The sequence below is a fragment of the Canis lupus genome, chromosome 9 (genome assembly GCF_011100685.1).
Source record: "Canis lupus familiaris isolate Mischka breed German Shepherd chromosome 9, alternate assembly UU_Cfam_GSD_1.0, whole genome shotgun sequence".
Taxonomy (NCBI): domain Eukaryota; kingdom Metazoa; phylum Chordata; class Mammalia; order Carnivora; family Canidae; genus Canis; species Canis lupus.
The window spans coordinates 40,938,962-40,965,630 of record NC_049230.1 but is presented as its reverse complement, the minus strand read 5'-3'; the positions used below and the strand labels follow the sequence as shown (position 1 = coordinate 40,965,630).

At 40.3% G+C, this 26,669-nt stretch overlaps 1 protein-coding gene across 1 annotated transcript in view; it reads right to left on the bottom strand.

Moving 5' to 3' along the window:
• Nucleotides 1–14,639: 14,639 nt before the first annotated feature.
• Nucleotides 14,640–26,669, bottom strand: part of CRLF3 (cytokine receptor like factor 3) — a 45,484-nt gene continuing 33,454 nt past the window's right edge. Inside the window, exons 7-8 of the mRNA XM_038548180.1 lie at nucleotides 17,371–17,483; nucleotides 14,640–16,111 (exon numbers count right to left, since the gene is read on the bottom strand). Coding sequence (XP_038404108.1) covers nucleotides 15,855–16,111; nucleotides 17,371–17,483 — 370 coding nt within the window. The 3' untranslated portion in view covers nucleotides 14,640–15,854. The remainder of the gene's footprint in view (nucleotides 16,112–17,370; nucleotides 17,484–26,669) is intronic.

Genomic DNA, 26,669 nt, shown 5'->3' with positions numbered 1-26,669 from the left:
GATCACACCCTATGCTGAAGGCGGCATTAAACCACTGGGCCCCCGTGGCTGCCCACTGCCCATGGTTTTAGTTGGTGCTTAGGTATATGGTGACATGAACTGAGGGTTTTATTTTTATTTTTTTTAACTGAGAGCTTTTTTTTTTTTTTTTTTTTTTTTTTTTTTAAAGATTTTATTTATTCATGAGGATCACAGGCAGAGAGAGAAGCAGGCTCCATGCAGGGAGCCTGACCTGGGACTTGATCCCAGGACTCTAGGATCACACCCTGGGCCAAAGGCTGCGCTAAACTGCTGAGCCACCCAGGGATCCCCTAACTGAGGGCTTTAAAAGCTGTGCTAAGAGTTGTGATTTCAGGCAATAGGACACCAACCTGTGTTTTTGGCGAGCCATGGCTAAGAATTTGGGAGGGGAAAAGCTCTGCACAGGAAGAACCCATCACTAGGAGAGTGTTGTAGCCTAGGTGAAACCCCCAACTAGTAGGACACTACCTGCCATGAAGTAAATGCCTGAGCAGTCTTCGGTCAGTCGTGGTGCAGGACAAAGGAGCAACGAAGCCAGGAATAAAGTTTCAGAAAGGAAGTAGTACTCCTGCGGCATGGAAAAAGAGGAAGATGGCAGCTTCAGGGTGGTGAGAGGATAGGAAACGGGTATAAAGTGTTGAGTACACGGGAAATGAGTTGGAGAGGTTTATCATGAAGAGTGTGTGAAAAATGGACCCAAGGCACAGAGACCAGCAAGGTTAAGAATTCTGGGGAGAGGGCCACCCATATTGGGCTCCCTGCTTAGTGGGAAGTCTGCTTCTCCCTCTTCCTCTGGCCCTGCCCCTGCTCCTCTTTCAAACAAATGAATAAAAAAATTCTGAGGAGACTGCATGGGAGGATTGAGCATGATCTCAGACTAAGAAGCCAAAGTTATCAGAAAAAGGAATGAGCAAGAACACCCATGGATTCAGCTTGCTGTCAATAGAAAGAGGTTTCACTACTGGCATATTAACAAGCACTCAAAACCCTTCTGGTGGCAAAATTGGTACAATGTTTATTTTTATTTTTTTAATTATTTATGATAGACATAGAGGGGGGGTGCAGAGAGACAGGAGGAGGGAGAAGCAGGCTCCATGCCGGGAGCCCCACGCGGGACTCGATCCCAGGACTCCAGGATCGCGCCCTGGGCCAAAGGCAGGTGCCAAAACGCTGAGCCACCCAGGGATCCCCTGGTACAATGTTTAGAGAGCAATCTGGTACTTTCTATCAAAATCACAATGCATTCGGCCTTTGTCCTAACAATAACATCATTAGGTAGTTATCCTACAGAAAACCAGAACATATACCAAATGACAAATTGTCATCACTGTTGAAAACATTAGACACAAGTCATCGGTCGGGAATTGGATACATTTTTCATACAATCCATTTAAGTGGAATACTATGCAGCAATAAAGGATCAAGAAAGGTTTTGTTGTTTTGGTGAAACAATGTGGAGCAAATGCCAAGATAAAAGGTACACAATGGTTTCTAGTATGCTCCAAATTTAATTGAAAAATTAATATGTGCCTATATTTGCTTAAGTTACAGAGTATGTCTAAAGGATACAGAGCGCAGCTGGGTGGCTCAGCAGTTTAGCGCTGCCTTCGGCCCAGGGCCTGATCCTGGAGACCTGGGATTGAGTCCCATGTGGGGCTCCCTGCGTGGAGCCTGCTTCGCCCTCTGCCTGTGTCTCAACCTCTGTGTGTGTGTGTGTCTCTCATGAATAAATGAATGAATGAATAAAATAATACACAAAAACAGCTGATTTTAGGGAGAATATCTGGAGAAAACAGACGAGAGGTAGGCTTTTCACTTTGCCATTTTTGAGATCTCAATTTACTAACTATAAGAATTTTAAATTCTTAAAGTTTTTATATTTAAAAATTTAATATAAAAAATTAAAACAGGGCAGCCCCGGTGGTGCAACAGTTTAGCGCCGCCTGCAGCCCGGGGAGTGATCCTGGAGACCTGGGATCGAGTCCCACGTCAGGCTCCCTGCATGGAGCCTGTTTCTCCCTCTGCCTGTGTCTCTGCCTCTCAGTCTCTCAGTCTCTCTCTCTTTCTCTCTCTCTGAATAAATAAAAATTTTTTTAAAATAAATAAAAAATTAATCCAGAAAATAGAAAAGAGTTCAAGAAAGATGATGTCCTCACTGTGAAAAAGGCAAAAGGGATAAGTGCCTGGCACAGAGCTTGCAGCACAGTAAATTTCTATTAAGTAAAGCAGGAAGTTCATTGTCAAAAATAGTTTCTAAAAATTCAATTTATATAGTTAAGTAACATAACATTATGCCACTCCTAGAAAAGTGAAACACATGAGGTTCTATTGATTACACCAAGTACCATATTAAAGCAGAGATCTTACCATTAATGGCTTCTGGGTTGTTGTAAGAATAAAAAAAATATTCTTGCTGACCTGATTTCGTTTATCTTTCCAACCTTATCTCATGTACACAGTAACCCCCTCCAACCAGGTGGAGTACCAGGTCACAGCGGAATTCAAGTACAACATTCACTCTGGTGTCCTCAGTATGGAGCCTGTGGTCCAACTCCTGGACAGTCTTCTGTTCCTACGTCCTAGCTCCTAAGAGGGTAAGGTCGAGTTTTAGGAATAAACATCCACTCAAGTACATTCTGAGACAAATAGGAAATTGTTACTTAAGTGTCACATGGGATCGCGCTATAAAGCTGATTCTAGAGAGCGGGGTTGATACTTCTCAGACTACTGCATTTTACCATCTTTTCCCATTTTGGACTGCCATCCTACCCACAGGCAGGTGCCCCATCTATTTGTTTTTTTGTTTGTTTGGTTTTATTTTTAAGATTTTATTTATTCATGAGAGACACACACAGAGAGAGAGGCAGAGGCACAGGCAGAGGGAGAAGCAGGCTCCATGCAGGGATCCCGACGTGGGACTCGATCCCAGGACTCCAGGATCATGCCCTGGGCCAAAGGCAGATGCTCAACCACCGAGCCATCCCAGGATCCCGCCCCATCTATTTGTGTCCAAGATACTCCGTCCTTTCTCAGGAGCCAAAGAGCTTCTATCTGCCCTTCCAGCATGCTGCCCCCTGCAGCCATTCTCCGTCTATTAAATGTATACCAACACTTTGTCCCAAGCACTGGGAATGAGGTGTTGAATAAAAAAGTCTCAGAACATGTTTCAAGAATTCTCCCAGGGCCTCATGGGGTCAAAACCAGGATCACTTTACTCCTTCCTTCTGTCTCTGAATGAACAGATATTTGCTTATAACTGCAGAGAATGGGTGAAGTTATAAAGGTGTCAGAAGGGATCCCTGGGTGGCGCAGCGGTTTAGCGCCTGCCTTTGGCCCAGGGCGCGATCCTGGAGACCCGGGATCAAATCCCACGTCGGGCTCCCGGTGCATGGAGCCTGCTTCTCCTTCTGCCTATGTCTCTGCCTCTCTCCCTCTCTCTCTCTCTCTCTATCATAAATAAATAAAAATTAAAAAAAAAAAGGTGTCAGAAGAAAACCTTTTTATATTTTAACACTTAAATTTATGAATCCCCTAGGTACACTCCCCAAACTACAGCAGGGATCCAATCAATCTTAGTGCAATCTTTCTGCGCTAATCCAACTAAAATTTTCTTTTAGGTGGATTCTGTCTATAATCCTTATTTCTCTTATTTGTGGGATTGGTTCTTCCGTGAGGCTTTGTAAGAGGACCACAGTTACCTAATTAGGTAATTAGGTAACCCTAATTAGGGTTATGGAGACTTATTTTTCATAAGGACTTCCTGAGGTCTTACTATCTTACTATGGCTTTTGCTTTAGCTAGGCATAAAGATGAATAAGCCAGACACTGTTCCTGTCCTCATGAATCTTAAATTCTAGAGAGGGAAACATTCAATCATTTTTCAATAAGCCTTGTTCCAAAGTATCTAATCTCCAGTTTGTGTCCTGGGGGACATGGGATGGTATGGATACTACCCTCTGAGTGGTGGAAGAAGAACTGAGACTTGACAGGCTTAGATGTGAATGCCAACTTTGGTGCTTTTGCAGATTCAAAATGCAGAAAGTTAAATACACGGAGTTGTTTTCCTCAACTGTAAAATGAGATTAAAATGCCTCCTTCATAAAGATACCTAGCGCAGTAAACTGCTCTTGGTTAACATCCCCATTTCCTTTCCTACAACCATACAGTGTTGCCAACTTCAAGTCTCCGTTCTCACCTCCAGAGAGAATCACATGCTGCATTGTATAAGCTTGCTTCTTCAGCTATTTTAAGAACACAGAAGAGAGAGTCTCCGGATATTATATAGACAGAGTCTAATTCTACAAAACAAGTTTTCTAACATTGCCTTATGTAAGATTAATGAATAGAAACGGCATAGAAAGGTCAATTTTGTTTTAATCAGTATTCAATTCCATGAGATTAAAAGCTTTTATGAGAGGTTTGTTTTATTTTACTGTATACAGTTTTTGTCTTTTAAAAAAGACTGGTCTTCGTTGAAAAGAGTTTATCAGGGGACCGCCTGGGTGGCTCTGTTGGTTGAGCGTCCAACTCTTGATTTTGGCTTAGGTCGTGACCATCAGAGATTGAGCCCCATGCTGGGCTCCATGCTGAGCGCAGAGTTGGTTTGTCTCTCTCCCTCTGCCCCCCTCGCACCCCACTCGCACACACGCGTACGTACACTCTTTCAAATAAAAATCTTTAAAAAAATTTTTTTTAATTTTTAAAAAGTATTTTTCAGATGGCCATATATCAGGCAATGTAGGTAGGGTGTTGAGTCGACCTAAGAGTTGTATACTTCACAGACCAGTAATACACATTTTTCACATTTCTGACTTTTTTGTTCTGTCTGGTAAGAGGATTTGCAAACAAAACAGTCAAACCTGATTGACATCTACTGGCATTCTCATTTTATGAAAGTACCAAAAAAAGCAAGAAAGTTTATTATTTCAGAATAAAGGACAGTCTTTTCAGTAGAACACATTTAGATTTGCAGAAAAATCATGGTGGGGGCTGACTCTGAGTTACTGTGGAGCAGCTACTCCCAAATCTGCTTTGGTAAAAAAAAAAAAAAAAAAATCATTTTGTTTCTTAAAACACACACACACACCCCCAAAAAAGAGTGAGCTCCACCGATCCCAATTACATTAAAATTTTTGCTATTTTTAAAAGTTCTCAAAATAAAATAAAATAAAATAGGGGATCCCTGGGTGGCGCAGCAGTTTGGTGCCTGCCTTTGGCCCAGGGCACGATCCTGAGGACCCGGGATCGAGTCCCATATCAGGCTCCCGGTGCATGGAGCCTGCTTCTCCCTCTGCCTGTGTCTCTGCCTCTCTCTCTCTCTCTCTCTCTGTGTGTGACTATCATAAATAAATAAAAATTTTTTAAAAAAATTAAAAATTAAAAAATAATAAAATTTAAAAAATAAAATAAAATAAAATAAAATAAAATAATAAAATAAAATCTCTCCAGGCATTGGTAATGTGCAGCCAGGGCTGCGAACAACTGCCATGGAAGATACTGGACCTCAAGGAGCTTCTAACCTGGCGAGTTGAAAGCCGGGATCACAAACTGAGATACCCACAAGGTCAGCAGGGAAGTGGGTTACGCAGCTGAGTGTTACACCAGCTCGGGAAGACCGGGAATGGATGTTTTCCAGGGACAAAAAAATGTACAACGTGCAAATGAAGAGGCCGCGGAATCGCGTCAGCCTCGGCCGCGCCGCAGCAGGACACGACAGGGCACTGGCTTCCAATCCTGAGGGACAGGGATCTCCCGCCCAGGGTTCTTAGCCAGTCACCACCAATCAAGGGGACAAAACAGTTAGAAGTTTCCAGGTCTCCACTTCTCAAAACTTTCACCCCTTGGGGACTGATTCCCAGGCAACGGAGGAAGCTGCACTGAAACGCTGGAATAAGCCAACAAAGCAGCCCTGGACTAGTTGGGACCGAGGGGTGCAGCCGGGGGAGCCGGCGGGGCGACTGCAGTCCGGGCGCCGCCTGAGGTGTACCGTGTGGCTGCTGCAGCCTGAGGAGGAGACGCGTAAGTGACGGTGTTTCTGTCAGTCACAGTTGTCACAATAGCTAGCTGTTACCAATAACTGCTTGTGTTTCATTTCTTTTTGAAAAAAGAAGTTTTTATTTATTTGAGAAAGAGCCCAAGCAGGGGGAGCAGGAGAGGGAGAAGCAGGTTCCCCGCTGAGCAGGCCCAGGGCCCCGAGATCATGACCTGAGCCCAAGGCAGACGCTTAACCCACTGAGCCACCCCGGCGCCCGTGTTTTATTTCTTGATCTTGGACTAATCCTTCACATATAACAGAGGCCCTCGGATGCTTACTTTTTAACCTCTCTACAGAGAAACCCCTCACAAGGACTGTATTTACTGTTTGTCTCTACTTACTGTTCTATTTTTGTATTTTTGATATTAAAATCTGTGATATAGCTTCAAAATTTATGCTTCTCTGAGAAAATAGAGTACAACATGCTTTCTCTTTTCCTCCTGCTATGCATAACTAAAAACCCTGGAAAGGGGCACATGGGTAGCTCAGTCAGTTGAGCATCCAACTCTTGGGTTTTGGCCCAGGTCATGATCTCAGGGTCCTGGGATCAAGCCCCACACTGGTGCTGTTTAAGTCACAAAGATTGTGGAAGTTTGTGTTGGAAGCCCTAGTAAACTGTAACAACTACAGAAAAGATTGTGTCCTTGGCCTGTCCCATTCTGGCAAGGGCCAAGTGGAGAGCCTAGACTTCTACACTCATGATGCTGTAATGAGACACCCCAACACCTCTGCCAGATAGTGTCAGCAAAGACCAAAGAGGCAAAAACTTTCACCCACTGGGCACCAATGAAACCAACCACTTCCATGGTGAGAGAGGAGCCTAGACCTCCACCCCCACCAGCAGTAATAAGGTTATCTCTCACTTTCTCTGATATGAAGGCCAGAAGAAACCTAGTGGAGAGTCCAGACTTTTACCGCTGCCTAGAGTAATGGGGCCACCCCACTGCATCGTCAGTGGAGATCACACAAGGAATTGAACTCTCAGGCTCATGCAACCAGTAACAAGACATCTCTTCTTGGCTGTCAATGGAGGCCAAGGGGAAGCTACCCTTCCAACTCCACATGGTAATAATGAGGCAGTGCCCTTCCTCCTCAATCTTTTCATGTCGGACAAGTGTCAGAAAGCCAGCTGAAAGATAATGTTTTGTTTTGCTTTTTTAAGATTTTATTTATTTATTCATGAGTGACACAGAGAGAGAGGCAAAGACACAGGCAGAGGGAGAAGCAGGCTCCATGCAGGGAGCCCGACGTGGGACTCGACCCCGGGTCTCCAGGATCATGCCCTGGGCTGCAGGCGGTGCCAAACTGCTGTGCCAACAGGGCTGCCCCAAAACAGAAGGTTTAAATACGATCCAAAGTCTTAGAACATTACACAGAATGTCCAAGCTTCAATAGAAAATCAATCACTTGCCATACCAAGAACCAGAAAAATCTCAAACCTAATAAAGACAGACAATAGATGCCTATACCAGGCTGACAAAGATATTTGAATTATCTGACAAAGATTTAAAAGCACTGCATTAGAGTTCTCCAGAAAAACAGGACAAATAAGTGAATATAGAAGTGGAGAAGTCCCAAGATCTGCTGTCTGTAAGCTGGGAACCCAGGAAAGCAGCTGATGTAGTTCAAAGGCCTGAGAGCCAATGGTATAGATTCCAGTCCAGATATGAAGGCCCTAGAACCAGGAGCACTAAGGGCAGAGATCCAAGTCCTGGCCTAATAGGCAGAGATCAAGGTCAACTTTCCTTCACCTTTTTGCTCTATTTAAGCCATAGCAGACTGGATGAGGCCCAACACATTGGGGAGAGCCACCTGCCTTACTAAGTCCATCAATTCAAATGCTAATCCTTTCCAGAAACACCCTCACAGAACACTCAGAATGATGTTTTAATTAGCTATCTAAACATCCCTTGGCCCAGTGGAACGGATGCATAAGACTAACCATCCCCAAAGTCATGATTACAATGTTTCAACAAGCAATTTATGCACAAGCTTGAAACAGATGAAAAAAGAACCGCCTCAGCAAAGAATATAAAAAGTCTAGCCCAGAAATAGAACATGCAAAGACAATCCAAATGAACATCTTAGAAGTGAAAAATACAATAACCAAAACAACAAAACAAAACAAAACAAAAAACCAATAACCAAAACAAATAACAAAATTTAACAAAAAAATCGGTAGATGGGCCCAACAGTAGAATGAATGTGACAGAAGACAGACTCAATGGACTGGAAGTAGAACAGGAAGTAGAACAACAGGAATCACCTAATACAAACGAGAGAAAACCAACTTCAAACAAACAAACAAAACTTCAGGAATCAGTGGGAATATATAAGAGATGTAAAATTTGTGTCACTGGAATCCTAGAAGGAAAGAAAAAGAAGGACAGGGCTGAAAAAAGTACTTGAAATAATGGCTGAACACTTTCTAAATTTGGCAAGTTACATAAACCTAACAATTCAAGAAGTGGAAGAATCCAAACAGGATAACCTCAAAGAAACCCGTACAGAGATACATCATAATTAAACTTCTAAAAACTGAAGGCAAAAATATATATATTGAAAGCAATTGGGATCCCTGGGTGGCGCAGCGGTTTGGCGCCTGCCTTTGGCCCAGGGCGCGATCCTGGAGACCCGGGATCGAATCCCACATCGGGCTCCCGGTGCTTGGAGCCTGCTTCTCCCTCTGCCTGTGTCTCTGCCTCTCTCTCTCTCTCCGTGTGACTATCATGAATAAATAAATTTAAAAAGGAAAAAATGTTTAAAAAAAAAAAAAAAAAAAAGAAAGCAATTACAGAAAAATGACACTTTATCTACAAGGAAAAACAAAATGACAGTGGATTTTCATCAGAGGACATGGGAGGTAGCATAGTATTTCTCAAGTATTGAGATAAAAGAATTGTTGGGGCACCTGGGTCGCTAAGTGTCTGACCCTTTTTTTTTTTTTTAAGATTTTATTTATTTATTCATGAGACACACACACACACACACACACGCAGAGACACAGGCAGAGGGAGAAGCAGGTTCCATGCAGGGAGCCTGACTTAGGACTCGGGGGGTCTCCAGGATCACACCCTGGGCTGAAGGCGGCACTAAACCGCTAAGGTCCCCCCAACCCCCCCACCCCCGCCTGCCCTGACTTGATTATCAGCTCAGGTCTGGATCTCATGGTCATGAGTTCAAGGCCCACCCCCACCCTTCACCCAAATAATTGTCAACCTTTGATCTCTACTCAGTGAAATATCCTCCAGGAATTAAGGAAAAATCAAGATATTCTCACATAAAGGAAATCTGAGGATTTTTCACCAGCTGACTTATAAAAGAATGGCTACAGGAAGTTCTTGAAAAAGAAAGGAAATGGAACAGAATGAAACTTGGAATATCATGAAGGAAGAAAGAACGCAGTGAGCAGAAATACATATATATACAATAGTCATTTCTTATCTTGAGTTTTCTGAAATATGTTTTATGGTTAATGCAACATTGTCTGATATGGTTCTAAATGTATATAGAGAAAATATTCAAGAAAGAAAATTGTGCTGTAAACGGGGAAGGATAAAGAGTGTAAGGATCATTTCACCTGATCTGATAAAATGATGACATCAATCAACTGTTTTATAATCCCTGCTATCCAAAAGTGGACCATTCCTATGAAATTTTTCACAAGCTGAAAGGGTGTAAAGTTAACAATATCCCCTGCTTTCTGAAAGTTCACATTAGACCATTTCACTTTACAAAAGACCTACATTAGTACCTGTTTTCACAAATGCAAAGAAATCCAAAGAGGACTTCTGCATTTATGAAAAAAGCCATTAGTATACTAATGTAGATGTATGTATACCTACATATATATCTGTATAAATACACACACACAACATATATATGTAATATATAAAATACATATATATCCATTCATGAATATACATATGTGTATATATGGTATAATACCATATATTATTACCATAAGTAATAGGTAATACCTATTGTAATAGGTAATACCTATTACATATGTATATATGTATATTTTATATATTATAATACATGTGTATATTATATATGTGATATATAATATATATATAATATGATTAAAAATACCTAGTATTTTTAATACCTACAACAATTACTAAAGAACCTACAAAAAGACACTCAAAACACTTCAGACAAATCAAAATGGAATTCCAAAATATGCTGAATCAACCCACAAGAATGCAGAAGAAAGAAAACCAGAGAACAGAAAACAAAAAAGAAAAATGGCAAACTTAAGCCCTAATATATCAAGAATAAAATTAAATGTAAATGGTCTAAGTAGACCAAACAAAACTCAGAGACTGACAGAGTAAATTAAAAAAAAAAAAAAAAATGACTCAGCTATTGGCTATCTATAAGAAACTAACTCCAAATATATTAATATAGAGAAGTTGAAAGCACAGTATGAAAAATATATATCATGCAAACCTTAATCAGAGGAAAAGAAAGGCTAGATTAATATCAAATAAAGTGGACTTTAGAGGAAAGAAAATTAACAGAGACAGAGAGGGATATTATGATAAAATGGTCAATCCACCAAAAAGATATAGCAATCCTAAGTGTATATTCATAAGACAAAAGAGCTACAAAAACTGATAGAACTAAAAGGAGAAAGACAAATCCACAATTACAATTGGTGACTTTAACACTCCCCTTTCAAGAACTGATAGAGCAACTAGATGGAAAATCAGCAAAGATATAGAACTCTACAAAATCAAAATATTTTACCCATTAACAGAATATGCAAGTCTTTTTAAGTGCCCACAGAACACATAACAAAACTGACCATCTTTTGGGACATAAATCAATAAATGTAAAAGAATGGAAATCATATAGACTGTTCTCCAAACACAATATAATCAAATGAGAAGTCAGTAACAGAAAGATAAGAGGAAAATTTCCCAACACTCAGAAACTAAATAGCACATTTCTAGGAAATCCATGGGTCAAACAAGAAATCTTGAGCGGGAAAACAGAGTTTAGTAATTCTGCAGGATACAAAATAAACATACACAGACACATTATATATTAGGAATGAGCATGTGGAAACCAAAATTAAAAATACAAGATCATTTACAGTCACTAAAACAAAACAAAACACTTATGTGTGAATGTAACAAAACGTGTAGAATTTGTATGCTGGAAACTACGAAATGCAGATAAATCAAAGACCTAAATTGATGGAGAGACATACTATGTTCATGGATTGAAAAGACTCAACATAATAAGGATGTTGACTCTTCCCAAATTGATAGACAGGTTTAATGCAATTCCTATCGAAATCCCAGCAAGATTTTTTAGAGATAGAAACATCATTCTGGGGCACCTGGGTGGCTCAGTGGTTGAGCGTCTGCCTTTGGCTCAGGTTGTGGTCCTGGGGTCCTAGGATTGAGTCCTGCATGAGATTCCCCGTGGAGCCTACTTCTCCCTCAGACTATGTATCTGCCTTTCTTTGTGTGTCTTCTCATGAATAATAAAATCAAGAAAGAAAGAAGAAAGAAAGAAAGAAAGAAAGAAAGAAAGAAAGAAAGAAAGAAAGAAAAGAAAGAAAGAAAGAAAGAAAGAAAGAAAGAAAGAAAGAAAGAAAGAAAGAAAGAAAGAAGAAAGAAAGGAAGGAAGGAAGGAAGGGAAGGACAAAGAAGGCAGCAGGAAGTAAGAACGCCTTCCGTCCTTCATGGACTTCGAAGCATTAAAGGAAGGAAGGAAGGAAGGAAGGAAGGAAGGTTTTAAAATTTACGTGAGAAGGCAAATAAACTGGAATAGGTAAAACAATTTTTTTACTATGCATTTATGTATATATGTATGATTTTCTAAGTAATTTCTACACTCAACATGGGGCTCAAACTCACAACCCCAAGATCAAGAGTTGGATACTCTACCAACTGAGCCAGCCAGGCATCTCATTAAAACAATTTTTAAAAGGATGAATAGGGCAGCCTGGGTGATTCGGTGGTTTGCTGCCTGCTTTCGGCCCAGGCTGTGATCCTGGACCCCCAGGATTGAGTCCCAGATGGGGTTCCCTGCATGGAGCCTGCTTCTCCCTTGCCTGTGTCTCTGCCTCTCTCTCTCTCTCTCTGTCTCTCATGAATAAATAAATAAAATCTTAAAAAAAAAAGAGATAATGAATAAAAGATCAGTCTACTGGATTTTAAAACCTTATGTGTCTCCAGTAATTATACTGTGTGGTACTGACAGAGGGGCAGACCCATAGATCAAAGTTAAAAACAGAGAACTTAGAAAAAGACTCACATAAATATGTCCAATTAATTTTTGACAAATGTGGGACAACAATGGAGGAAAGACAGCCTTCAAGGGTGTCTGGGTGGCTCGGTGGGTTAAGCATCTGCTTTCAGCTCAGGTCATGATCCCATGGTCCTGGGATCAAGCCTCGTATCAGGCTCCTGCATAGCATGGAGTCTGCTTCGCCCTCCCCCTGCTTGTGTTCTCTGTGTGTGTGTGTAAAATAAATAAATGAAATCTTAAAAAAAATGAACTATTAAAACTTAACAGTAAAAAACCAATCTAATTAGAAAAATGGGTAAAAGACATTTCCACTGGGATGCCTGGGTGGCTCAGTAGTTGAATGTCTGCCTTCAGCTCAGAGCAGGATCCCAGAGTCCTGGGATCAAATCCCACATCAGGCTCCTCGCAGGGGAGCCTGCACCTCCCTCTGCCTATGTCTCTGCCTCTTTCTCTGTGTATCTCATGAATAAATAAAATCTTAAAAAAAAAAAAAAGATATTTCCACCAAAGAGAATTTACAGATGGCAAATAAGCATGTGAAGAGATACTCAACATCATTAGCCATTAAAGAAATGTAAACTGAAACCACAGTGCAAGACCACCACACATTTAGCAGAATGGCTCAAATAAAAAGTGGTGACAACCAATCCAGGGAGGATTCAAAGAATATGTTGCTGGTGGGCATGTGAAAATGGCTTAGCCCCTCTGGAAATCAGTTTGTCAGTTTCAAAACACACAACATGCAGCTTTTCTGCAGCCCTCAGACCTTCACTGCAGCCACACATACCACTACCACCACCATGACACACTGTTCTTACCTCCATCAGACAAGTGCTTTGTCTTCTGCCTCAGAGGACTTAGCAAATTTCCACTCACCTTTTAAGGTTGACTTTGCTCCCTGATCTTCAGGCAGATATGGTCAGCCCCCTTCCTTTCTTGGTGCTACTCTAGCAATGGTAGCACCTTTCTTGGTGCTACCATTGATCCCGTGGTTGATTCTTACCTACACCTGAGGCTGTCCCCTTAGTGTCCACTCCTCCAGGAAGCAGGGGCTCCAGAGTGAATCAGGTCTAGGCTAGGATCTTGACTACACTAGTCACTAGTCATGACCTTACACAAATTAGTTCACATCTCTTGAGCCTAAGTTTTATTGTCTGAAAAGTAGAATAACAAAAACAGTAGGGGATCCCTGGGTGGCTCAGTGGTTGAGCATCTGCCTTCAGCCCAGGGCGTGATCCTGGACTCCGAGGATCAAGTCCCACATCGGGTTCCCTGCATGGAGCCTGCTTCTCCCTTTGCCTGTGTCTCTGCCTCTCTCTCTCTCTCTCTCTGTCTCTCATGAATAAATAAATAAAATCTTTTTAAAAAAATTTTTAAAAAAAATTTAGCATTGTGCCTGGCATATAATAGGGGCTCAATAAATGCCGATTCTTATAATTGCTATAATTCTCATCAGTCAAACACTCTCATCCCTCCAAGCACACAAGCCGATTTGGAATACTGAGCTCCTTTATCTGTTTAAACAAAATGAGTCAGCTGTGAACAAAATCTTAAGTTCACAGTCCAAGGGAAAGAAAGCAGGGGCGGCTGGCTGGCTCAGTTGGTGGAATGTGAGACTTGATCTCAGGGGTTGTGGGTTCAAGCCCCATGCTGGGTGTGGAGACTGTTTAAGAATCTTTTAAAAGAAAGCAATATTTAAATTAGCTTCAGAGGACAAATATTACAATCCATGAATATCTAGAATTAAGTTAGGTTTTAGTCATTTCTGTGAAAAGGCAGATTCTATAGGTATAGATTTAAGATGCAACTCTCCTACGGAGGATAAGAAATAAAGATGTTCAATAAATACTTGACAAATGAAAGGAATGAGATGAAGATGTTCTGGAGAAAATAATCTATTTGCATTCATTCAATGCAACATTTACTCTACACATGTTATGTATCAGGCACTATGCTTGGTATCAGATGCACAGAATATGAGAAAGTATAAGTAACTTGTCATGAGTTACAATGATATCTGCATTAAAATGACTGGAGACAAGGAGTGCCTGGGTGGCTCAGTTAGTTAAGCATCTGACTGAGGGTCATGATCTCAGTTCCTGGGTTCAAGCCCCACATCAGGTTCTGCGCTCATTGGGAAGTCTGGTTCTGCCTCTCTCTCTGTTCCTCCCCCAGTTTGTGTTCTCTCTCAAATCAATGAATAAAATCTAAAACAAAAAACAAAAAAACTAGAGACACAAGAAATCCTTTTCTCCCTCTACTTAAAAGATTAAAATTGGATTCATCAAATCTCACAGAAGAAAAAATACACACATTTAACTTTTAGTTTTTTATTTTGTTTCAGACAGCTGGACGAGGCATCTACATTCTAGCACATCTTCTTAACAATCACTAAACAAATGAAAGACGGCTTACTTATATATAAAAAGGCAAGGGAAAAAGGTCATGATTGTCTAACAGGGAATTTGAATCCCCAAATAAATTATCTTACAAAAATATCAAACTTGCTTTTCCACATCTCTACTGTTAAAAATGAAGGGAAAAAAATTCACATTAAAAAAAGTCTGCAGGCTGGTATAGCAAGATAATCATTTTTACATACTAAGTAAGTCCTTCAAATAAATATTTTAAACAAATTTAAGTTTTTCAAAAAAATAGGTCAAGTATTTACCCTATATTTGTTTGGTCCACCAGAAGACCGTTTATAAAACTGACATTAAACTGGACTGTATGTAGCTCATACCCTATGAGTAGTAACATACATATCACTGAGGCTGGGTATGCACAAGTGCATATTACATATATGTGAATGGCTACTGCTGTACATACTACTTTCATAAGTAGTTTTACCCTGTAAAAATCCTATAGCCTATCACGAATCAAACTGCAAGGAAAGAAAAAAGAAAATACTTTGCCTATTGTAGACACTTGTTCAGTAATTGTTAATAACGCAAAAATTATCACACTTTTGGGACTTAAAGATTACTGAACATGAGATAAAATTCAATACTGCTGACAAATACTTGAATATGGAGAGCATATTCACCACTCAGGTGGAGAGCACACAAGTGAACGTATATTATAGAACTCTGGTGTCTCGCTGGTCTCTTCCTATTGCTTGATCCTAGAGTTTTACATGACCTTGGATCCTTAGAAGATATAAATTTAATCAGATAATGTTAAGTTTTTCTGTTCTAACAATCAACTTTCCAAGAAGTACACAGTGGAAGGATATAGGGCTTTCTGTATCTCCTCATACTTTAAAGGCCAATTTCATTTTTTATCGTGATGCTGTTAATTGAAATTAACACTATGCTACAAGGAAGGCTGACCATACTACACTTTTGTCCATAATAGTCAAATCTCTTATTACTGATATATTCCAAAATAAATCCAGTAAACTATTTCCACTTCCAATGGCTTAACTACGAGATGAATCTAACAATTTTTTTAAAACCAATTACAATTAAACTGAGCTGGGGACAGTACGTTTAAAACCCTGTAAAACCACAGCCAATCACTCAAAAATCTAGAATACCAACACTTTCCATCCAGGATAGAAAAAAGAGCATCCAAAATAAAGAGAACAACAGGACTGCTCAAGTAACCAATCAAAAACCACTTCTCTGTTATTTGAGCTAATAGTTACTCGAAGCTTGAAGTTTCCTCCTTCGTTATTATTGGTGGATCCTAGAGTCACAGCTTCAATGTCAAATGTGACAGTGGACCCAGAGGTAACTGCTGGCAACTGATTAGTCATTTCTTTTCCATTTACAAAAACTGCACCTAAAATGTTAAGGTAAAGAGTCATTTACACATGAACAATAACAAAAAACTGAAACGGATTCAAGATGACTGATATCACAGGTCATTTCCCAACTCAGATCAAGAAAACATTTTAGAGTGCCAACTGGTCAAAAAGAATGCATTTCAATATGATAATTAAACCCCATCCCCAAGGCAGGAGAAAAAGTTAAAGCTTTAATCACTTCTTAGAGTTTGGTCCAGGGTTCTAATGTTTTAGAATAGAGTTCCCCCACATGGACAGCATCAAAAGAAACATAACTCAATTACAAGATTAGATCTTGTGGAATAGCAACATAGTTGAATATGAAATAAACAAGAATCTTGTTCTACTATTGATTGACCCATACCACAAAATATTAACACATCTCAAGAGGGGATTTTATTATTTTTTTTTTTTAAAGATTTTATTTATTTATTCATGAGAGACAGAGAGAGGCAGAGACACAGGCAGAGGGAGAAGCAGGCTCCATGCAGGGACCGCGATGCGGGACCCGATCCTGGGACTCCTGGATCATACCCTGGGCTGAAGGCAGGTGCTAAACCGCTGAGCCACCCAGGGATCCCTCAAGAGGGGATTTTAAACGTATAATTACTGTAGGTGTGACTGGGTGGCTCAGTCGGTTAAGCGTCTGCCTTTGGTTCAGGCCATGATCTCAGGGTCCTGGAAAGGAGCCCTGCTTCGGGCTCCCTGCTCAGGAATCTGCTTCTCTCCTTCCCCACCCTTCTCATACTCTCTCAAGTAAATAAATAAAATCTTTAGAAAAATAAAATTAAATAAAAAATAAAAGTGTGATTACTATAGAGTAAGAGGTCAAAGAACTCTAGGGAGATAGAACAAATTAACTAAACCTTCGTTTCAGTTCATCAATCGATGTTGAATTTAGATGACCTACACACACAGAATCCAGAGACAGACTGCCTGGTCCAAATCTCAACTCAGTTACCTCTAAGCTATGGGAGTTTAAGCTGGTCACTCAACCTCTCTGTGGCTCAGTTTTCATCATCTATAAAATGAGTGTAATACTTCTCCCTACCTCAACAAGTTGTTAAAAGGATTAAATGATTTATTATTTGTAAAGGGAATAGAATAATGCCTGGTACACAGTAGCCATACAGATATATCATAAAGACTTAAACTTTCTCATCTCCTGCTACAAATGTGTGATGTTATGACAGGTTCATATCTTATTACTGTAATTCATGTATTTCAAAAATAACACCAGTTATTTATCTCTTACCATTTGTACTAATGCACACTGCTTGATCACGCTGCAGAGAGTCATATCCATTCTGTTTTTCTGCACACACTCCTATACTGTCTCTTCTGTCTGGCTGTCCCACAGTTTCAACTCTGTAAACATGGAAGAAAGGTCGTTAATTTTTTTTAAAACATGATATCTAACAGTTACTAAAGTTAAAAAGAGTAATCTCATCATAATTGCTCTTAATAATAGCTAACAATGATTCAGTACTTCCTAAATTCCAGGCATTGATCTAAAAACTTGTATCAGTCATTTAACTGAATTCACCGAACAACCCATGAGGTAGGTGTTATTATTACCATACCTCTTTTATACATAAGAAAAAACACGATTAAAAAGAAGCTAAATAACCTGACCCTGAGCACCTAGCTGAATGCTGGACCCAAAATAGGAATTCAGGCATTCTCATTGTAGGCTCTGGAGTAACTACTTACAGCTATGACAATGCATTCCCATTTTATGTTCCAGCTCTAAACAATAGAAAATGTGTCATACTTGCCAATATAGAAACTGTTATAGTTTCTAGTGACTGTTAACTGCCATCACCATTCAATGTGAGAGTCTATGCAGTTGTTTGATTACTGTTATCAAATATTTAAAGTCTTTAAGAATAGACATTATAATTTGTATAAAATGGATAATACAATTATTAACATATTTTGCTTGGAGAACATCATATGTGGAAGGTTTAAACATTTCTTTGTGTTTTAGTCTCAAAATACATCATCACGCACTCTGGAAATAGGAAACTTACATATAGTCAACCTACATCTCTTCTACCAGATGCATCTTTCCCTCTGTTCCAGAAAGCCAGACTTCACAAGGACAGAAAAAGAAAAACTAGCAAGGAACAGAATGTAGCTTTACCCAAGGAAGATGGGATTATTTATACTTGGCATGGCTTCAAAATGTCTTTTGTTGCAAAGTGGCAAACATGCAGGATCAAAATAAATAGTCGGCGGGTTTCTGAAGTCATTTCACTTCTAAACCAGCAGTCTTAAGAAGTGTGCGGAAAAGGAGAGCCATGCCAGCAATCCTCAGTCCCAGTCCTCCTACCACAGAAACACTGCTGTTAACAATGAGATACAGACCACAATGGCTTTATGAGATTCCAGAACCCAGTTAAGAAGCTGCAGTACCCCAGGAGCACCTGGGTGGCTCAGTGGATGAGCATCTGCCTTCAGCTCAGGTTGTGATGTGGGGTCCTGAGATCGAGTCCCTCATCAGGCTTCCTACAGGGAGCCTGCTTCTCCCTCTGCCTATGTCTCTGCCTCTCTCTGTGTGTCTCTCTCATGAATAACTAAATAAAATCTAAAAAAAAGAGAGAGAGAGAGAAGAAGAAGCTGCAGGACCCCAAGGGAGCACAAGCTGAAAACAGTGGCATTGAAATGGGTAAAAAAAAAGATTTCACTTTCCCATGTCAGTCCCTGTCCCAAGCTACATAGCTCAGTGCCTGGTAAGAACTACCCCAGCTTCTGACTTTTCCTTTGGAATGGGGAGAGAGAAAGGAGTGGACCCTGCATCCAACGTTCCAACTCTTCAGAAGGTTGCCTGAAGGGCTGATTTCCGTTGTGTCTGAATGCTTTTAAGACCAAAGAAATGGAGGGGTGGAATCCAACAGCCAGTACGACTTGGTGTGATTAGAAGCAGGTGCATAACTTAAGGCTTCTCTCCTTTGGAAGAAAAGAGAAGAGCTGCATGTGCTTCTGTATCAGCTTTACACAGGGCTGCTCAAGGAAATGGTATCTGTCTGACTGCATGTAGGCACTGCTGGGGAGTTGGCAAGCTCTGGATGCCTGGTAGCCACTGAGTACAAGAGAACAAGGCTGCTTGCTGCTGTCACATCAGAGAACAGGCAGCGCCACACACAGGCACCAGAGGGAGCAAGAGATTACAAGCTCCTGAAAGACCCACAAACCCAGGGAAGTAACATCCTCCCAAAGAAGGTTGCAGAGGCCCCCCACATCTCTAGCTGAGTTCATTTGTAAGGCTCTTTTCCTGTACAAAATCAAGTCATAAAAACTGGGAGAGGGGGCTGTTTTCTCAGATGTATAGAGCCTAACACAAAACTATAAGATATATGGAGAAACAGGGAAACACGGCCCAAACAAAAAACCAAAATACACATAGGGGTGTCTGGGTGGCTCAGTCATTTAAGCATCTGCCTTTGGCTCAGGTCATGATCCCAGTGCCCTAAGATTGAGCCTCACATGGTACTCCCTGCTCAGCAGGAAGCCTGCTTCTCCCTCTGCCTCTGTCTCCCTCTGCTGCTCCCCTTACTTATGCTCTGTGAAATAAATAAATAAAATCTTAAAAAAAAAACAAAACCAACAACTAAAATAGATCTCAAAAAAATTATCCTAATGGGGGTGCATGGATGGCTCTGTCAGTTGAGTGTCCAACTCTTGATTTTGGCTCAGGTCATGATCTAGGGGTTGTGAGATCAAGTCCCATGTTGGGCTCTGTGCTCAGCTCGGAGTCTACTGGAAATTGTTCCCCCTTCCTCTCTCTCCCCACACTTGAGCTCACATGCACTCTCTCTCTCTCTCTCTCAAATAAATAAAATCTTTTAAAAAATTATCCTAATGAAATAGAGACATTTGAATTACCTGACAAGCTATTCAAAACAACTCTCAAAGATGCTCTACAAGCTCAAGAAAATAAAACATGTGTAAAATAAGAATACCAACAAAGAGATGCAAAAACAACAACAACAACACAGAACAACTAAACAGGTATTTTGGACCGGAAGAATAGTAACTAAAAAATTCACAGGAGGAGTGCAACATCACACAATCAAGTAGGAGAAAGAAACATCAAATTAGAAGACAGGTCATTTAAAATTATCCAAGAAAGGCTGCCTGGGTGGGTCAGTTGGTTAAGCATCTGTCTTCAGCTCAGGTCATGATCCCAGGGTCTGGGATCGAGCCCCGCATAGGGCTCCCTGGTACGTGGGGAGCCTGCTTCTCCCTCTCCCTCTGCCTGCTCTTCCCCCTGCTTGTTCTCTTGCTTTCTCCCTCCCTGTCAAACAAATAAAATCTTAAAAAAAAAAGAAGTTACCCAAAGACAGGGACAAGAGAAAAAAAAATGAAAAAGAATGAAGAAAAGTCTAAGGAACTTATGGAGAAGAGAGAAAGGGGCAGAATATTCATTTAAGGAAATAATGGTTGAAAATTTCCAAAATATGGAGTAGGCAATGGACATCTAGATTCAAGAAGCCTAATGGAGCAATGCTTGGGTGGCTCAGTGGTTGAGTGTCTATCTTCGAATCAGGACATGATCCCAGAGTTCTGGGATAGTCTTGCATTAGGCTCCCTGCAAGGGGTCTGCTTCTCCCTTTGCCTGTGTCTCCGCCTCTGTCTGTGTCTCTCCTGAATAAATACATAAAAATCTTTTTTTTTTAATTTTTATTTATTTATGATAGTCACACAGAGAGAGAGAGAGGCAGAGACATAGGCAGAGGGAGAAGCAGGCTCCATGCACCGGGAGCCCGACGTGGGATTCGATCCCAGGTCTCCAGGATCGCGCCCTGGGCCAAAGGCAGGTGCTAAACTGCTGCGCCACCCAGGGATCCCAAAAATCTTTTTTAAAAAAAAAAAAAACCATTTTATTTATTTATTCAGGAGAGAGAGAAAGAGAGAGAGAAGAGAGGCAGAGACACAGGCAGAGGGAAAAGCAGGCTCCATGCAAGAAGCTGGATGCGGGACTCCATCCCGGGACTCTAGGACCATGCCCTGGGCCGAAGGCAGGTGCTAAACCGCTGAGCCACCCAGGGATCCCCCAATACATAAAAATCTTAAAAAAGAAGAAGAAGCCTAATGGACACCAACTAGGATGAACTCAAGAAATCACATTGAAACACATTATAATCAAATTGCCCAAAGTCAAAGACAGAATTTTTACACCATCAAGAGAAAAGCGATTCATCATATACAAGGAAGTTCACATAAGACTATCAGTGAGGGCTTCTGGGTGGCTCAGCTGGTTAAGTGCCTAATTCTTGACTGATTCTGGCTCAGGTCATGATCTCTGGGTCATGAGATCGAGGCCCCGTGTCCATCTCATGACCCTGAGATCCCTGCACTCAATGGGGACTCTGCCTGTTCCTCTCCCTTTCCCTCTGTCCCTCCCCGTTCTCTCTTTCTCTCTCAAATCAATCAATCAACCGATCGATCAATCAAATCTTTTTTTAAAAGGCTATCAGTGGACATCCCAGGTGGCTCAGAGGTTTAGTGCCACCTTCAGCCCAGGGCGTGATCCTGGAGTCCAGGATTGAATCCCTCATGGGGTTTCCTGCATGAAGCCTGCTTCTTCCTCTGCCTGTGTCTCTGCCTCTCTCTGTGTCTCTCATGAATAAATAAATAAAATCCTAAAGAAAAAAGACTATCAGTGTATTTCTAAGTAGAAACTTTGTAGTCAAGAAAGGAGTGGAGTGATATATTCAAAGTGCTTAAAAGGGAAAAAAACTCTGCCAACCAAGAATACAATATCAGGCAAACTGTCCTTAAAAAAGAGGAATAGGGAACCCTGGGTGGCGCAGCAGTTTGGCGCCTGCCTTCGGCCCAGGGCGCGATCCTGGAGACCCGGGATCGAATCCCACGTCGGGCTCCCGGTGCATGGAGCCTGCTTCTCCCTCCGCCTGTGTCTCTGCCTCTCTCTCTCTCTCTCTCTCTCTGTGTGACTATCATAAATAAATAAAATAAAAATTAAAAAAAAAAAGAGGAATAAATAGACATTCCTACAAAAGCTGAGGGAGTTCATCAACACTAGACCTGCTTCACAAGAAAAGCTAGAAGGTAAATACACAGATAAATATAGAACACCGTAATACTATAATAATAGTAGTGGGTAAATCAGCCTAAAATACATTGTTATAGGGATTCCTGGGTGGCGCAGCGGTTTGGCGCCTGCCTTTGGCCCAGGGCGCGATCCTGGAGACCCAGGATCGAATCCCACGTCAGGCTCCCGGTGCATGGAGCCTGCTTCTCCCTCTGCCTGTGTCTCTGCCTCTCTCTCTCTATATGACTATCATAAATAAATAAAAATTAAAAAAAAATACATTGTTATAACTATAAGATGTTTTATGTAAGCTCTACGGTAATCACAAGTAAAATACTTACAGAAGACACACTACAGAAAATGAAAAAGGAATAAAAACATGTCACTACAAAAAAAAATCAATGAAACACAAAAGATGGCAATGAGAGAGGAAAAGAGAAACCAAAAAGCTACAAGATAGCAAATAATGACAAAATGACAATAGTAATACCTTAGCTATCAATAATCTTTAAGTCTAAATGGATTAAATTCCATCTATGTATTAAGCTCTATCTATGAAAGTTAGAATAACTGATAAGTATAAATATTCAATTATATTTTGTCTAAAACAGGCTCACTTGAGATTTAAGGAGAGGGTGGGAAAAGATATTCCAACAAATGGTAACCAAAAGAGAACAGAGATGGCCATACTTAAATCAGACAAAATAGATTTTTATGTCACAAAATAACAAAAGAAGCAAAGACATTATATAATGATAAAAGGGTCAACTTACCTATAAGATACAACAATTATTAATACATATGCACCTAATATCAGATCACTCAAATATATAAAGCAAATATTGACAGAACTAAAAGGAAAAATAGTTACACAATAATAGGATATTTCAATATCCCATTTTTGTTTTGTTTTTGTTTTTGTCTTAAAGATTTATTTATTTATTTATGATAGGCATAGAGAGAAAGAGAGGCAGAGATTCAGGAGGAGGGAGAAGCAGGCTCCATGCCAGGAGCCCGACACGGGACTCGATCCCGGGACTCCAGGATCACGCCCTGGGCCAAAGGCAGGCGCCAAACCGCCGAGCCACCCAGGGATCCCTCAATATCCCACTTTTGATAATAGAACATACAGATAGAGAATCAGTAAGGGCAGCTTGGGTGGCTCAGCGGTTTAGCGCCGCCTTTGGCCCAGGGTGTGACCCTGGAGACCCAGGATCGAGTCCCATGTCAGGCTTCCTGCATGGAGCCTGCTTCTCCTTCTGCCTGTGTCTTTGCCTCTCTCTCTCTATCTGTGTCTCTCATAAAAAAATAAAATAAAATATAAAATAAAAGAAAAGAAAAAGAAAAAGAAAAGAAAAGAAAAGAAAAGAAAAGAAAAAAGAAAATCCGTAAGAACAGAAGATTTGAACAACACCATAAACCAAATGAACATAACAACACCAACAGAACATTTTACCCAGCAGAAGTAGAATACACATTCTTCACAAGCACACGTAGAACACTGTCCTAGACGCATCACGTTAGGTCAAAAATCGTAACAAATTTAAAAATGTTAAAAATCACACTATGTATATTTTCTTTTTTTTTTTTTAATGCTTTGACTCGCTCTTCATCTTTTTTTTTTAATTTTTTTAATTTTTATTTATTTGTGATAGTCACAGAGAGAGAGAGAGAATGAGGCAGAGACACAGGCAGAGGGAGAAGCAGGCTCCATGCACCGGGAGCCCGACGTGGGATTCGATCCCGGGTCTCCAGGATCGCGCCCTGGGCCAAAGGCAGGCGCCAAACCGCTGCGCCACCCAGGGATCCCATGTATATTTTCTGACAATAGAATAAAACTAGAAATTAATGGCAGAAGGAAAACTAGAAAATTTCAGTATTGTCACGCTAGATGGCCATATATCTCTCAGAACAATGGGAGCATCATGTTTGGAACTCCCCCAGATCTTGCCCTTTGGTGGGTTATGATTTATACCCTTTTGCTATAACAAAACTATAATCATAAATGTATACTTTCCTAAGTTCTGTGAGTCATTCTAAAATATTATAGTGTTTGAGGGTGGTCGTGGGAACCCTGGAATTTGTAGCTATCTCTGTAGTTAGAAGTGAGGGTAGGCCCTGGGGACCCCTGAACTTGCAGCTGGTAGCTGAAGTGAGGGCAGTCTTTTGGTGGACTATGCTTTTCTTATCCTTGAGTTTGGCCAACTTGTTGCAAGTACACTTTTTCAGTAAAGATTTATTTATTTACTTATTTAAAGATTTATTTATTTGGGAAGGGGGAAGGGCAGAGGGAGAGGGAGAGAATCTCAAGCAGACTCCCAGCTAAATAGCAGGGCTCAATCTCACGCCCCTGAGATCATGACATGAGCTGAAACCAAGAGTCAGATACTTAACTGACTGAGCCACCCACATGTCCCATCAGTAAACTTTTTACATCAATAATTCAAACAAAATTTCATTAAATCAATTACAAATTGTAAAACAGAAAAGACCTTCAATACAGTGGGAAAAAAAATCCTGGAAAGAAGGAAAAAACCCTCCTAATTTGAATAAATTACAAAGTAATTCCTAAAAGCATCTTTCACCAAAACAGCATGTAATAAATAAGTTGCTCTGAACATGGAATGAACCAGGTAAGTAAATGCTAATATACCTGAGACACAGAAAATTATATTCATAGTTGACTAAGAAATAGAATGGAATTTTAAAATCACTGAATTTTTAAGTTGCAAGACAAGTAGTCAGGACATTATATCCTAAAACTACTGTAGTTGTTCTCTCACATAAAACAAGTTTTGTAAGAAACTACATAACAGGGCAGCCCTGGTGGCACAGTGGTTTAGCGCCGCCTGCAGCCTAGGGTGTGATCCTGGAAACCGGGGATCAAGTCCCACATCAGGTTCCCTGCATGGAGCCTGCTTCTCCCTCTGCCTGTGACTCTGCCTCTCTCTCTCTCTCTGTCTCTGTCTCTATGAATAAATAAAATATTAAAAAAAAAAAAAAAGAAACTACATAACAAAGAAAAATGCTATACAAAATAATTTATGGCAAGGTAGAGTGACTTCCTCTAATGCAAGTAAGTACAACTGAAATGTAATTAATAGAAAACTGACTTATGGGCAAGTTACTAGAAATACATCCACTGCATTAAAGCAAAGGAGTAGAATGTCCTTCGTAATAATTTTTCTCAAAGTAAAATATTCTGAGAGAGAACATGGCCCAAAACAGGAGCAAATCTAAGGCAACAAGAGGTCTAACCTATTATTCCTATTACTCTGCACTTTGGCTAATTTTGATTAGATTTAAGTGACACAACCTCTTTCCTATACAATCTCAAACTTTTACATCACAGCGAATGCTTGCAGCAAAATAAAAAAATTCAGTTGCTTAGCTAATTAAATATATGAAAAACATCCAACTTTATAATAAATATAATAAAATGAAATTTTTATTTTAGCCTAGCAGCTACAGATTTATTAAAAAACAGCAATATTTAATACTGACAAGGATTCAGTGATATCAGTATCCTCACACGCTGCTGGGAAGAGTCTAAAGTGCTTCCAGGAACACAGCCAATTAGACCATGTGTCACTAACAGGAAAACTAGCCCAAGGAATAGAAAATGACCATGTATCAACAAAGAGGGTCATGGCACAGCTTGATATATCAGAAGTAAGAGACAGAAGTACCTTGTCAACTAATGGCAAAGAAGGATTTCCGAAATATATTTGAAATAGAAATACATTGCTTACTATACAAATCCTAAAATAGCTTTTATCCTTTCTCAAAACAAAACAGATAACCTAAATTAGTCCTATATCTACTACAGAAATTGGAAATCTTCCAACAAAGAAAATTCTAGGATGGCAAATTGATTGGTGAATTCTACCAAACATTTAAGGAAGAAAAAATACCAATTTTACACAAACAGTTCTGGAAAGAAAAGAGGAAGAAACACTTCGCACCTCATTTTATAAGGCTGGTCAAAACCAAAAACATCATAAGAAAAAAAAAGAAATATCTCTCTCATCTATAAAAATCCCCAACAAAATATTAAAAACCAAATTTTGCAATATACATAAATAATAATATATGACAAAGTGAAGTTTCTCTGGGGAATGCAAAACTGGTTCAATGTTCAAAAATCTATCATTGCAATTCACCATATTAACAGAAGAAAAATGGTATGATTACCTTAACAGATGTATAAAAATAGACAAAATTAAATATTCACTTATAGATAAAACTCTCAGCAAAGCACAATTAGAAGGAAACTTTTTTTTTAAGTTTTTATTTATTTATGATAGTCACACAGAGAGAGAGAGAGGCAGAGACACAGGCAGAGGGAGAAGCAGGCTCCATGCACTGGGAGCCCGATGTGGGATTCGATCCCCGGTCTCCAGGATCGCGCCCTGGGGCCAAAGGCAGACACTAAACCGCTGCGCCACCCAGGGATCCCAGAAGGAAACTTTCTTAACCTGATAGAAGGTATCTAC